The sequence below is a fragment of the Seriola dumerili genome, unplaced genomic scaffold, assembly GCF_002260705.1.
Source record: "Seriola dumerili isolate Sdu_G_001 unplaced genomic scaffold, Sdu_1.0 BDQW01000807.1, whole genome shotgun sequence".
NCBI classification, from domain to species: domain Eukaryota; kingdom Metazoa; phylum Chordata; class Actinopteri; order Carangiformes; family Carangidae; genus Seriola; species Seriola dumerili.
In genome coordinates this window covers 2,845,479-2,861,773 of record NW_019175062.1, presented here as the reverse complement: position 1 = coordinate 2,861,773, position 16,295 = coordinate 2,845,479, and the positions used below count along the sequence as shown (strand labels likewise).

Here is a 16,295-nt window from a genome sequence, read left to right as displayed (position 1 = left end):
TGTATTGCTTTCATGTCATCTTATTTCAACATTGCACTCCTGTTTGCTCCATTTTTGTGGTTTGGAAAGGAGTATTTATCCTCCATGTGTTCATAATTTTGTTATGATTTTCTCTGTGCTGCGGTTGTCTTTTGCTCATTCCTTATGAATTCTCCTTTACAACTTTCCTTGACCTCATGATGTTTTCCATCGATGTCAAGGAAAAATGGTTAGGAGAGGAAATTATTTTATTATTTTTTTCAACCGCAGCCTACTTAAGGGAGGTTGGAGCAGAGTGATCTCTCTCTTGCACATCAAGCAGCATTTTGATTCCCTGTTTTCTTTTGTGGTTTGAGGATGGAGGTTTGGTAGTCATGTTTTCGGTTTTTGTTTGTTAGTTGTGTGGTTCATTTATGTTGGGTTAGTTTGGGGGGGTATGTTCTGGGTCCTACTGTCCATTGTGTGGCTGGCCCAGACTTCCTCCATTCTTTTGTTCTTTTTAGCCAACCTCCAAACTCTTTTTGGTTTTGGTTAATGTTTGTTTTTGTCTTGAAAATAAAAAAACTTTTGTTCACTGAAATTGGGTGGCGTCCTTATATATTGCTGCACACAGGTTTGAGCATTATGTCTTGGTGTGGCTGCAACAGCAAGATTATCTAAATCTATCTCAATCTATTTGGAGTTAAAACAGAAAGTGAGTGCATGCATAATATTGCCAATAATCACTTCTACACATGAAAACAATGAGTGCACAACTGCATACAGTAAGTCAAAACTGGGCCTGTAAACCGTGATGGATGTTTACTGGGACGGTAATAATTTTACATTTTTTTCCTTCAAATGAGTTTGGCTGATCTGAGGTTTCTTAACAACCTGATAATTCGACTGCTCCTTTCTTGCCCTGTCTGACTTATTTTCAGTAAATCCCAGATCTCAACAATCAATAAGAGGAAAACCTATGATATTCAATATTTCTGCAATGTACATGGTTTGCCAGTAGAGGGCACACTATATCTTACAACTGTTCATTGTAAACCAAAGCAAGCACCACACACACAGAGACAAATACCACTTTGCTTTCCCTTGTCCATCTCCAACGAACTCAATAAAAAGAGACAAATAGATTTTAGTAAAACTTGCTTGTGCTGTCACTAAAGTTTGCAGGCAAACATGATGAGCTAAAACAGGACTTCATGTAAAATCACTTGAGCAACTCTAACCAAAAATATGTATTTCTGATTTTGATTGCAAAGAGAATGTGGTGCCATAAACGTTTTTTTGTCGAAAAAAATCTTTCTAAGGCTACATCAAGTTGTGTTTATCTCACATCTTAACATAGCTGAACAAACTGCAGAGGTGTGTATGAACCTCAGATTTTTACTATTATTCTTTATCCATATTATTCTGTAAAGCAGTTCGGTAGATGGGATTGCCCCCTAATTGCCTTACGTGTAACTTGTTACTAAAAATAGCATGTTGATTGGTTAGTGAGTCTATGGGAATGACCTGATCTCGAGTGAAACATAACGAGATTTCCTACTAGAGTTAGTCTGTGTTGTTAAGTTTAATGGTGCCACAGCCCATCGCATGAGCACCGCTAGCGGTTTTTTTGTGCCCGAGCTATAGAGTCCACAGCCCAATTTAACTGCCTAGAAAAGTGATGTACAGTGTTGTATATTCTGTACTCACCTGCAGAAGGGAAGTAAAGTTCATAAACGGAAGATACCCTGTCCTGTGAAGTGTTTCCACCCACGCATAAAACACGACAATTTTGAACTGTTTCATACAATATCATAACTTCAACTCAAACAAGATGGAGAACACTGAAGCACAGGGCTGGCCGTGGCTGAAAGAATTCTTTCAAACATGGTAAATGAACCGAACGCTCTTATGGATGTTAATAAGTTACAGGTATGTGAGCTGTTTTCCAGACTCTCTGGCACACAAACTCCATCACCATCATATGGATAGTAACTGTATAAGTGTCTCAACCTGGTAACACAAGCATTTTGGAGGCTCTATGGTTGATAGCTCTACTGCCACGCACAACAATACACACACGCACATTGACAGACACACACAAACACCATCTTACTTTTTTTTTAAAATTAACCTTCAAAATAAGAGTATTAACCAGGTAAAAAAAAAAAACGTACTGAGGTTTCTGTTGGGCAGTTCTACCGCTACACACAAAACACACACACACAAACACACACACACACACACACACACACACACACACACACACACACACACACACACACACACACACACACACACACACCATGGTATAGCAGTGGACAATGCCATATTTTTGAAAATGGAAAAAGGAAATACTTATTAAAATATAAAACGTATATATTAGGAACTCTTTTTTAAAGCTCCACTAAACAATATGTTTTATATGAACAAGAAATCGAATAACTAAGTGTAATATGAGAGGTGTCACTTAAGTGACAAACTCGAAAAGAATTATCACCAACTCTGCAGTTCGCCTCGGGTCTATGGAGCATTTTAGCATATTTCAGCTCATTGTTTATCTGTCCAGACCACACTGTTCTGGTTCCCTCTCAACACTTTCATAATGTAGTTTCCAGCAGCAGCAGCAGCAGCAGCAGCAGCAGTTTTCACAACAGCTGTAAATCCATCCTTATCCCATAGTGTACTCTGAAAGCCTTCACTGCTCTATCTTCATTTTGTTATTTACAAACCAGTCCTGTCTGTATCATAACAAGTTTCTTATTTAAACTTTTTTTTTTTTTGCAAAGGCAACTTTATTCCACATTTAAAGGGATAGTTTGGGTTTTTTGATGTGGGGTTGTGTGAGGTAGTCATGCATAGTCAGTACATTATCTGCATTAGATCCTAAGCAGCGAGCTCCCAGTTAGGAGAACAGTCCAGAGCTATGTGTTACTGTACACAGGGTCACCAGAAAAATGTGTTTTAGACACTTTTAAATATGCCCACCAAAACAATCCAATAGTGTTTAAATGTACGCTTCATGTAGAATATTTTCAGCAGTTTATCTTCACGTGAAAACAGTCTTTTCCTTTGGCACTACATTTTTCTCAAGCACTGAACTACCGTATTCTAAGCACAAGCGCACCTATGGAGCAGACTATATTACACCGCAGCCGCAGGTCAGCTTAGTAAATCAGAAAGTGGCAAAATACAGTGTGCTCCGTAGGTGCATTTGTGTGTCGGAATACGGTAGTTCAGCAGTTGAAAAAATGCCATCCCTTTTCTTTCCCTGACTTTCCTTTCTCTCTCACTGTGCAGTCTGAATAAAGGCAAAAATCAAAACCACTGATGTACTGACCATCTGCCACACAGGCCAAATTTCTGAACATGAATTTTATGAAGCCTGATAAGAGCCACAAGCCTCATCAGAACCCAGAGTAACTCCAAACCCACAGAGACACAGAGCTTTCATATGGGAGCTTTTATTCCTTGTAGCAGTTTGAGTCTTTGCTTAGATAAAAGCATTTTAAATAAAACATGTACTGATTATTATTACTACAGATGCTGATGGAGTGGGAGAAAGAGTGGAGGCGATACAACATCATTTACAAGGATCCAAACTGGAACAGCACAGACAATCTGTGACAGGCTAAAAACAGACCTCACACTCAAATATTTGTGTGGAAGGCTGAAAGCACACAGGACTTCTTCACCCATCATCTAGTTCACTATAAAAGCCCTAGGACAATAAGTCAGTGTACAGTTTTTCTTTGCTATTAAATTTGTGTTCAACATAAGAAATGACTCCAGACTGGAAATTATTAAATCAGAACTGAACACAACTGACTGTTTTGACCTTTACATTTTTGCATTTTATCATTTATTTTATTTTCCTTTCCTATTTTCCTTTTTTTAGATGCAGCAACCTATTTCACTGCAAAGCTTACTACATACCACCAGAAGACTACTGAAATACATATACACTTTCGCAAAACTATTAGGAATGCAAACATATATAACCTTATAAATTATTAACAGATGTTACAATCCCATCTGAAATTCTTGGCTGCATTATTAATCTGCTCTGGTGAAGTTTTCAGTATGCATGTACTGTGGTTAGGGTTACAGTTAACTTCTCTCTTCTATAAATTAGTTCTTCTTGTAATTTCACATTTATCTCTCATCTCATTGTACAGGGGACTGAATAAGAACTACAACTAATGTCTTAAATGACACTACTATTATTATGACATAGTATCTCAAATGTGTCTCATCTCATATGCACAAAATAACTCATATATCACACACATCTAAACCTAAAGATCATAATAACATACTGTACATATATAAAATCATGTTAATTATTAATAATTATGACTTAATATGGATGGCAGTAGTAGTTATCTATACAGCAGCAATAAAATTCTGAATATGGAGAGTCTCCAAACATGGTTAATGAACATAGATACAAATGAATGTAATAATGATAAAATCAAAGAAAATATTTTGAATTTCAGTTTCAGTGCAGCACGTGTGGTGAATCTTATTAAAAACATGGGGATACCAGTCATGCTTTGAATAAAACCTGATCCTCCTCTAGAACAGAAGAGGCTTAATGCTAGTGACTTGTTATACTGCAAGTTATAAAAAAACTCTGGTTACTAGATGTGGAAACTGAAAAATGTGGGGACAAGATGTACAGGTTCTTCTAAAGCTAAAATGAGACTACAGCAGTTTGAGACACATTAAGTGAGTCTTTGTCCTGGCAACAATCATTTGACAACCAGAATCTGTCCCTCCACCATGTCTCAATAGTCTTGAATGGAAACACTGGATTTTCTACTAAAAAATAGCTCACCTTTGTGTCCCGGAACCCGTGTTTCCCTGTGTCTCATTGTGTGTCTCCCTGGTCTGACTTTGTGTGTGTGTGTGTATGTTAGTAGGCGCATTTACCTCTTCCTGGCTCTGCAGCTCTCTATACCTGTTTGTTATATACTCATCACCTATAGTTCATGCACTCTGGTCCTCATCTCACTCATCACGACATTGTTCACCCAGTCAACGTGGTAAAAATGCTCTCCGCCACCCAGTTGTAGTATACTTGAGTTGTTCCATGAATATTTCTTTGTTTACCTTGTTAGCTTTGTTTCGCCTATGCCCCGGGACTCCAGTGCCTGAATTTCACTCCATTTCCCTCAAGCCGCTGCCTGTTAACCCTCTCTGTCATGCTGTTCACCCCCAGCCATCTCCAGTCTCCACATCTCCTTACTATTGCTCGACGCTCACCTCTCCTCCCCAGCAACACCTCCACCTCTCATGCCTGACTTCTCCTGCCTAAACCCCCTCCTCTCCTTTCATCTCCCCACAACCTTTTAGCTATTAGAGTACCTTTAATACTGCCTCTGAGTTTCTATGTCTGCTTCTGTGTCCAGATGTCTAAAACAAATGTTAAACTCTGTTCATTATCTTAAGGATAAAAGGTATTTTTTTATATCTCTTTTAAGTTAAAAAGTAGATCTCAGCCAAGGTTGTATAAAGTGAAGTGGGTCTTCAAAGCATTTTAGCTTTGCTTTTGCTTAGAATCTAGTTTTATTATTTCTTCACCACTATTTTATTGTTTTTTTACTTCAACCCTCTCTGTATTTTAACTATTGTTTGAATTATCTAGCTCTTTCTTTTCTTTTTGTTTGTAACTCTTAGTGTGCAGCTGTTCTATTATTATTAGAACTTAATCTAGGTAAACTATAGGGTTATAGATAATTTCACTACATACACAGAGGCAAGCTGCAATCATTGTACAATATGGGATGATAGCACATATATTATAAGGAGCCATATTTATAGTACAGAAAGGATTGTTTTATTATTATTTTGTAAATAGGCATCCCATCTACTGTGAAAAGAAAAAAAAGACACACCTGCCCATGCCTAACTTTGTCTGTGTCATTGTTACATACCATTTGAACCAATAAATTGTCAAGTAATTTATTATTTATTTTTAAGTTATTTGATCCATCTGAGTATAATAACAACGCTTTACAGAGTAAGAACACAAAGTAAATAAATAGATAACAATAATAAATGATAAATGATATAACTGATAAATGAAAACAAGATGAGACAGAATAAGGGTGGCAATGATGGGTACTAAAAACAAAGCAAAATGGAAACAAATATAGTACTGTTGCTATAGTATGATTCCAGACAATACCCACTGTGGACAACAAGGGAATCACATGTCACAGCTCACACTCATTGGGTCCATCCATCCATGTAGCCATCATCACCTGTTCATTTTTCTGGATATCAGGAAGTCTGATTACTGGAAGTAGATATGATTGGAAATGTCTTCCTCCAACGGCATGAGAGCATCCTGACAACTGAACACCTCAATGGTTCTCTGGAACACATCATGTTTAAAATATTACTTCAAGGAATATAGACACACACACACACACACCACAGTCACAAGCTGCCTTACCTTCATGCCTGTCAGTAACTCCTCTCTCGGTGTGGTGAGGAGAAGCTGGTAGAGTCTGTACTTCTGAAACAAACTGGAACCAACACAACACACAGGGTCAGCTGTATAATTATTAAAGGTCCCATGTTGTAGAAAGTGAGATTTCCACATCTTTCTGATTATAAAGCAGGTCTAGGTGCTAAATAAACACTGTGAAAGTATCAGAATATCTGCCTTAAAACAAGCTGTCAGGACCTCAATAACTTTGTGATGTCACAATTAAGCAGTCACCACCCTCAGCTATGCCCCAGCTGGGCCCACCTGGACATTCCCAGCGTGGCGACAGTTTTTTGTAATAGGCTGTAAACATGTTTATTTCTGCTGTAAAGTTGGACATTTTCACATGGGAGTCTAGGGGGATTGACTCACTGTTGGAGCCAGACTCAAGCGGCCATATAAGAAGTGGAGTTTTTGGCACGTCTGTGTTGGCTTAATTTTTTCAGCCCCAGAGGTTGCCACTTGATCTGTACATACATATTCACAAAAACACTTTCCCTTTGTGTCCTAACCTAACCACTGACATCATTTCTAAATAGATTTTATTCACCGTCTTTTTTTTTTTTTTTTTTACAGATACAAATCTTTTTACACATGAAAAAACTTGAATTTCTCATGCAGATTTATTTTACATGTTTATAGGTTGATTTACAACTGCACACTTTGGAATAATTTGTGAACATCATTTTACAAGCTCAGATTGGACACAAAGTTAATAACATGGGATTAATATAAAATATGACATTTCCACTACATAACCTATAATGGAACCTTTGAATCACATTTTGGAAAACCCCATGTATAGATATTTCTGCCCAATACATAATCATTTTTAGATTTTCTTGTTACCTGTTTCTGATGTAACATATGAGCTCTGTGGCTTCATCTCTGTCCAGAAGTGAAGTGGTGTCTTCCTCTGACGTTTGGCAGGCAGTAGCTAAGGCCTTAGCAAACTCCATCAAATTCTCCACTAAACCCATCTGTTTCTCTGGAATATGATGAAAAGACACTGTTTAGTGTATTGATTATGATATATGTGTAATGCATTTACAAGTCATGTTTTCTGCATCATGGAAACACATTTTAAAGATCAAGTGCTCATTTACAATGAGCAATTTTCGTATGTATCAGAAACATGTCAATTTAACATCCTGGTCAATGTTGAGGTGGTAGTTATAGTTTAGTTATAGTTATAGTTTTGTATTGAACAGCTTTATATTGAGAGCTATTTCTAATATTCTAATCTAAAAATGCAGGATTTGATGCTGGGCTATTGTATGGATCACTTAAGATTGTAGAGGTGCACTTAATAAGCTGATAACTCAGTTTAAAGCGTCTTTTAATATCACTCCACTATTCTATATAATACACTATAATAATAAGTGTGTACATTAACACTCTGTATCATGCCCTCAAAAATCCAAAATGGAACAAAAAAGTAGCATCCATGGCACGCACCCTACTTTCAGTCAACACAATGCAATGCTGTGTTTTATTAGATTAGAAAATGACTCTTGTGCAGCTCTACAACTAATAAGTGCCTGTTATATGGTGAATGCGTGAGCAAGGAAGTAATATCAGACACAGCAGAGGTCTGTTTTCATTCAGACGTTTTTACACAGTAGGAAAAGCTAAGTTGTGAATGATAAAATGAACAATGATTTAGTTTCAAAATCCTGGTATGGTTCCTTTTAGCTCACTGTCACACTGTCATGGCTTACTGGAACACTTGAATGTTACAGAGCCATTATCATCACCTTTACTTCTGCTATGCCAAGTCATAATGTGTGCTGTGAACAAGGCCTGTTGCAAATACATTAAGTTTCTTAATTCATTTTGTGCTTTCCTTTTTCACACACCTCTATATTTAGATCCTATATTTTCCACTGTATCTTATTTGCTACACAAACATAATGTAAACCCCGGACAAATCAGATTTTCAAATGCATGTTGTCTGCATGAAAATCTATTAGCAGACTCTTGAAAAAGTTACATGATCATTGCATGTTAATGCAGAGCAGACTTTTCAAATCTTTTCAAATTTTCAAATATGATGTAAGTTAGTTAAAAAATCCTGACTTGATGTACACTGTGATAGATTTACATACATGGTTAGCTTTGATATAATGTACATTAATTTGTTATAAATGGGCTAAAACATGCAAAACCTCCGGTATGGTCCTGTAAAGTTTAATTTCATTTAATTTGATCTGATGAAGCATAAATTTGAGAACAGTGGCTGAAAATAACTGATTACTTTGAGAAGGTTCAGGATGCTTAGATCTATGGAGACACTGTTTTTTCTACCTCCCTCTTTTCACTCCCTATAAGATATCTTTGCCTGTCTGTCCTACTTACCTCTTATGTTCTCCAGCAGCATGTGTAGTACAGCTATGGTGAAGGCGGTCTGTTTGGGGGTGAACTTGGCCTCTTTAGTCCACCAGAAACCAAAGACGTAGTAATCAAGGAGGGCAGCTTCCTTCATACAGGTCTGATGGTTTCTAAAGCCCAGGATCTCCTTCAGTTCCCTACAGACAAGCAGTACACACTGAACCACAGTCACTTACGTGCTAATAAATAATAATAACAATAATAATAATAATAATAATAATAATACATTTTATTTATAAGCGCCTTTCAGGACACCCAGGGACACTTTGCAGAGCAAACTAGATAGGCAAAGTATGAATGAAATAATGAAATATACACTATATATACACATACACACGCATATATATATATATATATATATATACGTATATATAAAATGCATACATACATACACAAACATATATATACATACATACTCATATGCACATATAAATAAAGCAACAATTCAACAATTCAAGTGCACAGTGTACATTTCACAGAGCACTAGGAAAGGCCAGCTGAAATAAATGGGTTTTAAGCTGCGACTTAAAAGAAACAACCAGAGTCTGGGGGAGAGCATTCCATTGGTTAGGGCCAGCTATACTAAAGGCCCTATCACCCATGGTGTGCAGTCTGTCCAAACCTTGAGGGTTTGTAGGGATGGAGAAGATTGGTTAGGTATTGAGGTGCTAGACCATGGTGAGATTTATAGACAAGTAGCAGTATTTTAAAGTGAATGTGGTATTTAACTGGGAGCCAGAGTAGTTGCTGAAGAGTGGGGGTAGGGGTGGTGCTCCCAGGACTGTGTGTGACTAAAGTTGCAGCTAAATTTTGAACAATCTGAAGTCTATTTAATGCCCGTGAAGGCACACCAAGGAGAAGAGCGTTACAGTAATCAAGTCGAGATGTGATAAATGAGGATGAGGGTCTCTGCAACAGAATGGGTAATCTGGAGATGTTCTTGAAATGGAAAGAGGCTGTTTTGGTGATGTTTTTGATATGTGTGTTAAAACAGACGGTGGAGTCTAGAGTTAGACCAAGATTTCTAACTTCACCTGCAGAGGATATAATGAACCCAGGGATGGTGAGATTTAAATGGGGAACTTTGTAAAGTGTCGCTGAGGATGGCTTCAGATTTATCTTGGCCAAGTTTGAAATAATTGCAGGTCATCCAATCACTGATTTCATTTAAGCAGTCGGTCAGGTTGGATGGTGGCAAAGTGTCTGTGAGCTTGGTTTAGATGTAGATTTGTGTGCTGTCAGCATAGCAGTGGAAATTGAGGCCATGCCGACGAATTATGTGTCCAAGAGGTAAATGGTAAATGATAAATAGTAGCCAAAGAACTGCGACCTGGGAAACACCATGGGAAAGGGAGGATGTGGTACCTGAGGTTATTGATGGAGACAAATTGTTTTCTTGCTGTGAGGTAGGGCCTGAACCGGGATAATGGAGTGCCGGTGACACCAAGTAAATGTTCTAATCTGTCCAGGAGAAGTTTGTGGCTGACTGTATCAAATGTGGCAGACAGATCTAACAAGATGAGTATGTTGAGATAACCAGAATCTGAGGCTATGAACAGGTCATTTGTCACTTTGGTGAGGATAGTTTCTGTACTATGTTTTGTCCTAAACCCAGATTGGAACTCTTCCCATAAGTTGTTGTCAGACATATGAGCCAGGAGCTGGCTGGCCACAGTGCGCTCAAGGAGTTTTGCTAGGAATGGAGACTGGTCTGTAGTTGTTGAGGTCCTCCAGGTCAGTTCCAGGTTTTATTAGGACTGGGGTGACAGCAGCCATTTTTAAACAGGAAGGGACAGAGCCAGAGAGAAGAGATGTATTAATTATCCGTGTCAGCAGGGGGCAGAGGACAGGCAGGCATGATTTTATCAGAGGAGTGGGCATGGGGTCAAGAAGGCACATGGTAGACTTTGAGTTTTTCTAACGGTGGTTATATGTTGCTCATCGACAGGGGAGAAAGCTGAAAAACTGACAGGGAGAGGAGGGAGGGGTGATATAATTACATTTCATGGACATATTATGTAACTGGTGGTAGATGGAAGTTATTCTGTTCTGGAAAAAGTCTATGGAATCACAGCAGAGTTTTGTAGAGGTAGTTTGAGGAAATTGTTTTGGTGGTTGATGTAGCTTATTGATTGTAAGAAAAAGCTCTGGGGTTGCCTTGTACTTTTGTAATAATGGTGGAGTAGTAAGTGGTCTTTGCCTTGTCAAGTGCTTCCTTGTAAACTCTGAAATGCTCTTTGTATGCTAGTATATTTACAGTTAAACCAGTTTTCTTGCTGAGATGCTACAGTTGGTGATCAGCTGCCTTCATTTTGCGCAGCTCTGTCGTAAACCATTTGAGTGCGAGATTTTAGAGGAGCAAGATGATTTAAGGTATCTGAGAGGAGCACATTAAATTTAGAGACCAGGCCATCGGTTGATGAGTTTGTGTAATTGTCTGTGAGCTCAGCCTCCAACATGTTCATAAGAACGGGTGTCCTCAGATAACTCAGATAACTCTTGATGTTCCTGTATGTGATAGTGCAAGAGGAATGAAGTTGATGTGAGGGGACAGGGAGTAGTACCAGAGGAGCAGACAAGGTCCAGTGTATGACGTTTAGTATGTGTGGGGAAGTTGATGTGCGGGAATTGAGGGATTGAATTCTGCAGCAAATTAACATTTTCAATGAGTTCAATTTGAATATTCAGGTCACCAACTAACAAAATGGAGTGAAACATAGAACAAACAGATGTGAGTAGCTCAGAAAGTTCACTAATGAAAACAGGATGTTCTGGGAGGACGGTATATAAGTAAACATAACAGACGCTGTAAGCCAGTATATTTCAGGGCAAAACATTCAAATGACATAGTCTATTGTACAGGCACAGTTGAACATATCCTTATATGTTGAGTGGTTATCCTTATATCCTTATACTCAACATATAAGGATATGTTGAGTGGTGGAGCACTGCAAGACCACCAGATTTGCGTGGTTTGTCAACGTACACAAACCCAGGGGGAGTGGCTAGGTTTAGTGTTAAATAGTCATTAGGGAGCTGCCAAGTTTCAGACAGACACAAAAAGTCAATATTGTGCTCAGAAATCAGTTATGAAAGGTGGTTTGTTATTTAAGGATCTTATATTTAATACAGCAAATTTGGTATCAGTTGTATCTCTGTGATTAGATGACTGAGGTGCATTACAATTTACCATAATTAAATTTTGTGGGTTTACACTTGCAGTCCTTTTCCTGCCTGGGAGAGAAGTTGATATTTTGAAAAGCACAGTGTTTAAAACCTGACTTGTCTTACAGACTCTCTTGGGGTATGCAGGGTTCAGCAAAAGGGGTGTTCCATGTTGATAGGGGGAGCACTTGAGGTTGTTTATTGTTGAGGGGTGTGGCGAGGAAGAATGGCTAGATACAAGTGTTGACATTATGCGTGTGGTCTTATAAGTGAATCACGCAAATGGGACTGTGTTGATGGTATGAACAGAAACAGTTGAGAAAGGAGGCGGTGAGTCTATTCATTCCGATGGGAGAAGTGAACGTGATCACAGATTATGACCGATTCTTTCAAGCCATAGTCACCGAAATAAATATTGGACCCATTTTTCACAAGCCACAGATCTCCAGAACATTCTGACATTAAAATGGCATTTTTCAGACTGATAGATCAGGAGTAAATTTACTTTATTCTGACGTTGCTTTCCAACCAGATAACCAGGATCCGGAGACAGTAATCTTTGGATGGACATGAAACCATGAATAAAAAGTTAAAACTTAAATAAAACTTGTGTGTCTTTGCTTAACATTTCTTTTATTGTCATTATTTTTTAACCGTTTTTGGAGGAGAAAACAGAGAGTATTAGGCTATTAGACTGATATGATCTTGTACTGGGTTAATCAGATATCAAGCTAGCAGATGAAAATGAGCGGGAAAATAAGGTACAAAATTGTACTGTATCAATCAGTGTTGTATTGTCTTGTATTGTTTTGACATGGACAAGAAATCCATCAGTTAGTGTTAAAATTGCCAAAGCCAAAGCAAATTTATCTGTCTGTTCTTTCTCAAAGGATGAAGACAGGTAAGTCCGGATAAAGTTAGATATTAACTGTCACATTTCATACCAGTTGCATAATAGGCCTGCATGAGCTACCTGGTGTCACTTTGCAATGCCCTTCTAGCTAGATTGATTGTTGCTCAAAACAATTCCAAATGAGGTGGGGGTGATGAGGAGTGGAGTGACCACACCCACTTAGGAGAAAGGAAGTGTACACCATTCTATACCATTGGCATTGCGTTTAATGCGTCATCTTTTGTTATAGAGTTCGCTGCCAATGCACGCACGCCATCCAGATTGGGATGGATTCCATCTATGCTAAAAAAGACTTCTGCTCCCAGAACAAGTTAAAGTTATCAATAAAAACAAAGTTCTGTGAAGTGCAGGCTGACTGGAGCCAGGTGTGGAGGCTAAGCAGGCTAAAACCGCCAATGAATCTGTTAAAAAAGGGGATGGGACCAGATAAAAACACGCTTCTCACAGACTTTGAGTGAGTAACAGAGGAAATCAAGTTTCAAGATTTCTGACTGCTTAAGCGCGGTGTTATTTGTGCCAACATGAATAATGACTTTTTGGACATGAGGGTGGATCTTAAGAACACCACGGTAGTTGTTCTAGGATATCAGGGACCTTGGCACCTGGAAAGCAGTGGGTCACAGCTGCTTTTGTGTGGATATTCCTAAAAATAAGTCACCGATGAGGAGGAGGAGGAGGGGGTGTGGATCTCGCATCCATGGAAGGATCGGGCAACAGACCAGTGCTCCAGCTTACGTGGAGTCGAGCTCAGCAGGGCCTTTATGCTCCCCCCACCAGTCAGAGACCATACCTCTGCTGGGACATCACACTTAGTGGAAGTGGCCATTGGCCATTGGCTTTGCTCCTAGGAGCAACCACGGATCCTGTGGTTGGGTTGATATAGCATGCGCTGGAGTTTCTGTGGTGATGGAGCCGGTCCATGGGAGAGTGGCATGATTGTTTATGGTCACATTCTGGTTACCACAGCCAGAGGAGCCTAGGACAGAAATGTGCTTGGCTTTGGCCATGGCTATAGTTGAGATGCACAAGGATGCACTTGTTCTTCTCTCTGACCTCAGTTTCCACACCAGCATTTCTTCAGCTTAGAGATGGTAACTCTCTTGCTAATGCTATTACTATATATTGAGAACTTTAGATCCAGACGCCCTATGGCTAAATCCTTCGTCCAGATGAAAGAGACGGTTAAAACAGCAAAGATCTGACAGTTGAGACATAAAATGTGGCTTAAAACTGATGAAAGGGGCGTCGCGTAGCGCAGTGGGTTATGCAGGCGACCCATATATAGAGGCCACAGTCCTCGCTGCAGCTGGCTCCCGGCTCGACTCCCGCATCGGACGGCCCCTTCCTGCGTGTCATTCCCCCTCTCTCTGCCTCCCCATCTCCTGTCTCTCTACTGTCCTGTCCATTAAAGGCACAAAAAGCCCAAAAAAAAACTGATGAAAGACCAGGGCATGAGGTCACTTCCTCTTTTTGGGACAATTTGTGGGTTTTAGCAATGTAAGGTAAATTACGAAAAGATCTCCCGAGTGTTTTCAACATGCTTCGTAGTACAGGCGTCAAGGCTACTTACAACAGAAGGTCGTCTGCGCCGCGCTGCTGCAGCTCTGCGGTTTGTTGGAGAAACAGCGCTTCCCACTGCAGAAACAAAGCGTCCTCTTTCTTACAAGACAAAACACAGTCCAGCCATGTCAAACAAATCAACCACAAACACAGCAAACACTTCTGATAAGCGCAAAGCTCAGATCTACCTGTAGTTTACTGTCCTTTACTTTTGGTTGCTCTTTATTTTCACGACGTGTAGCTCCTCCAGACATGTTGACGCTATTGTCGTTGCCATAGCAACAGCCCTTCGGCCTCAACGGTGAAGATCTTACTTACGGGGAGAGATTCACATGTTTATACATTAAAACTTTCATCTGATCATAAATGATAGTTGAAGCATGTGTTAAGGCATCAAAAACATAGAATAATGCCTCACGTTGGAATGATAGCTGGTTCCAGCCTTCTGTTTTGAATTTTTCTGATCGGAAAAACTGTATGTGCTTTTGCAAATTTTCGTCCATTTACTGTAGGACACGTTCTGTAAACTAGCCGTTCTACAGGGCTTCATTACTCACGTCTCCTACAACGTCTTTTTTCAGTGTTGTCAATGCTATTGTATGAATATCAATATCATCAGTTAAAATAAAATAATTAAAATCAGTAAATATTACTGACGGCATTCCAGAAAAGTCATCAATAAAATGTGCACAGTATTCCGGGGCCTGTTGATGGTAACTACTGCATCAGTTTGATCATTTAAAAAAGCTTGATAATTCTGTGAGAAGAGGCCTGTTCAGAGTGGCTCCCCTCTGATTGCTACATATATGTGACTTGATCCCAGCTAATTTGGTGCTGTATCAATTTATGTATGAAGTAACTGTGGCTTAACATTCATTCACTGATGATTTGTTATATGTTAACTAATGACACTAAATCTTAGCAACTTGGGCATTTATTAATAGTGCCCAACAAGAATTCATGACACATCCTGCATGCATTCGTGTATGCATTAGCTCATGAGTGTGAACATAGCTAGGCCACCTGGTGGCTACTTTCTCATAACAAATTATCCTCAACAAGACTCGTTAGACTGCTATAGCTGCTGTGTGGTTATCAACTGATGGATGAAACGTCACACCCTCCTCCGCCCTATGTACCGCCTCCAATGTATTGAACTGGGTTTCCCCGCCCTTGCTCGCTACGTAACATGCGGCACATCGATAGTGGTAAATTGAGCGCAGCCACTATCTCCACTGACCTGGATTGAACAGGGTCTGATTCGCGCTTAGCTGTGGAAAAGACGCCACCGCAGGTAATTTAGGGGTCTTCTTTTCTCAAAATATCCTCAGTACATTTAAGATGTGTCTATCATCTGATCCACTGACTGACAGCTTCACTGCGATGAACATATTTGGAGAAATTGTTCATTCTTAATTCAAAAGAACAGTCAGAGCGCACATGTAGAGTTAAACGCTGTTACCAGCCTTGCTGTTCTACTAAAGAAATGAGAACCGTGTGTCGCTGTAGGCTGTCGGATAAACCAGGACCTGTCGTCACTACATAGCAAACTGATTCTGAACGTGATCTGACGTCGTTCCCACCGCCCACACTCATATGTCATTCTAAGCTGGAAGTCTAAGTGGCAGACGAATCTTCTGCTTTGATTTCTGTGCCGTGCAGATGGAGTCGGGACCGGGAGGCCGTGACTGCCCGTCACCGCTGCTCCTGCAGCCGCGGAGTTGTAGGAAGAGTACTGATCTGCTGGACAGACCCCTGTGATCTGATCATCCTCTGCTGCTACAGTAGTGTTTGAGACACCAACCTAGT

The 16,295-nt window shown here is 39.6% G+C and overlaps 1 protein-coding gene across 1 annotated transcript; it reads right to left on the bottom strand.

Moving 5' to 3' along the window:
• Positions 1-6,050: 6,050 nt before the first annotated feature.
• On the bottom strand, positions 6,051-14,941 carry cabcoco1 (ciliary associated calcium binding coiled-coil 1). The gene is made up of 7 exons (XM_022766076.1): positions 14,905-14,941; positions 14,675-14,799; positions 14,497-14,585; positions 8,816-8,985; positions 7,307-7,445; positions 6,422-6,494; positions 6,051-6,340 (listed from the first exon to the last, which is right to left on the bottom strand). Exons 2-7 carry the CDS (start codon positions 14,738-14,740, stop codon positions 6,260-6,262), a joined length of 618 nt encoding a protein of 205 aa, XP_022621797.1. The 5' UTR covers positions 14,741-14,799; positions 14,905-14,941; the 3' UTR covers positions 6,051-6,259.
• Between the last annotated feature and the right edge of the window lie 1,354 nt (positions 14,942-16,295).

What these genes read in the sequence shown, in the direction of transcription:
- cabcoco1 (XM_022766076.1), bottom strand. Translation starts at nt 14,740, where the DNA reads ATGTCTGGAGGAGCTACACGTCGTGAAAATAAAGAGCAACCAAAAGTA. An exon ending in ATATGTTACATCAGAAACAG is followed by an intron (nt 6,495 to 7,306) that starts GTAACAAGAAAA and finishes TGTTGGTTCCAG; the next exon opens with TTTGTTTCAGAAGTACAGAC. An exon ending in AGTTACTGACAGGCATGAAG is followed by an intron (nt 6,341 to 6,421) that starts GTAAGGCAGCTT and finishes GATGTGTTCCAG; the next exon opens with AGAACCATTGAGGTGTTCAG.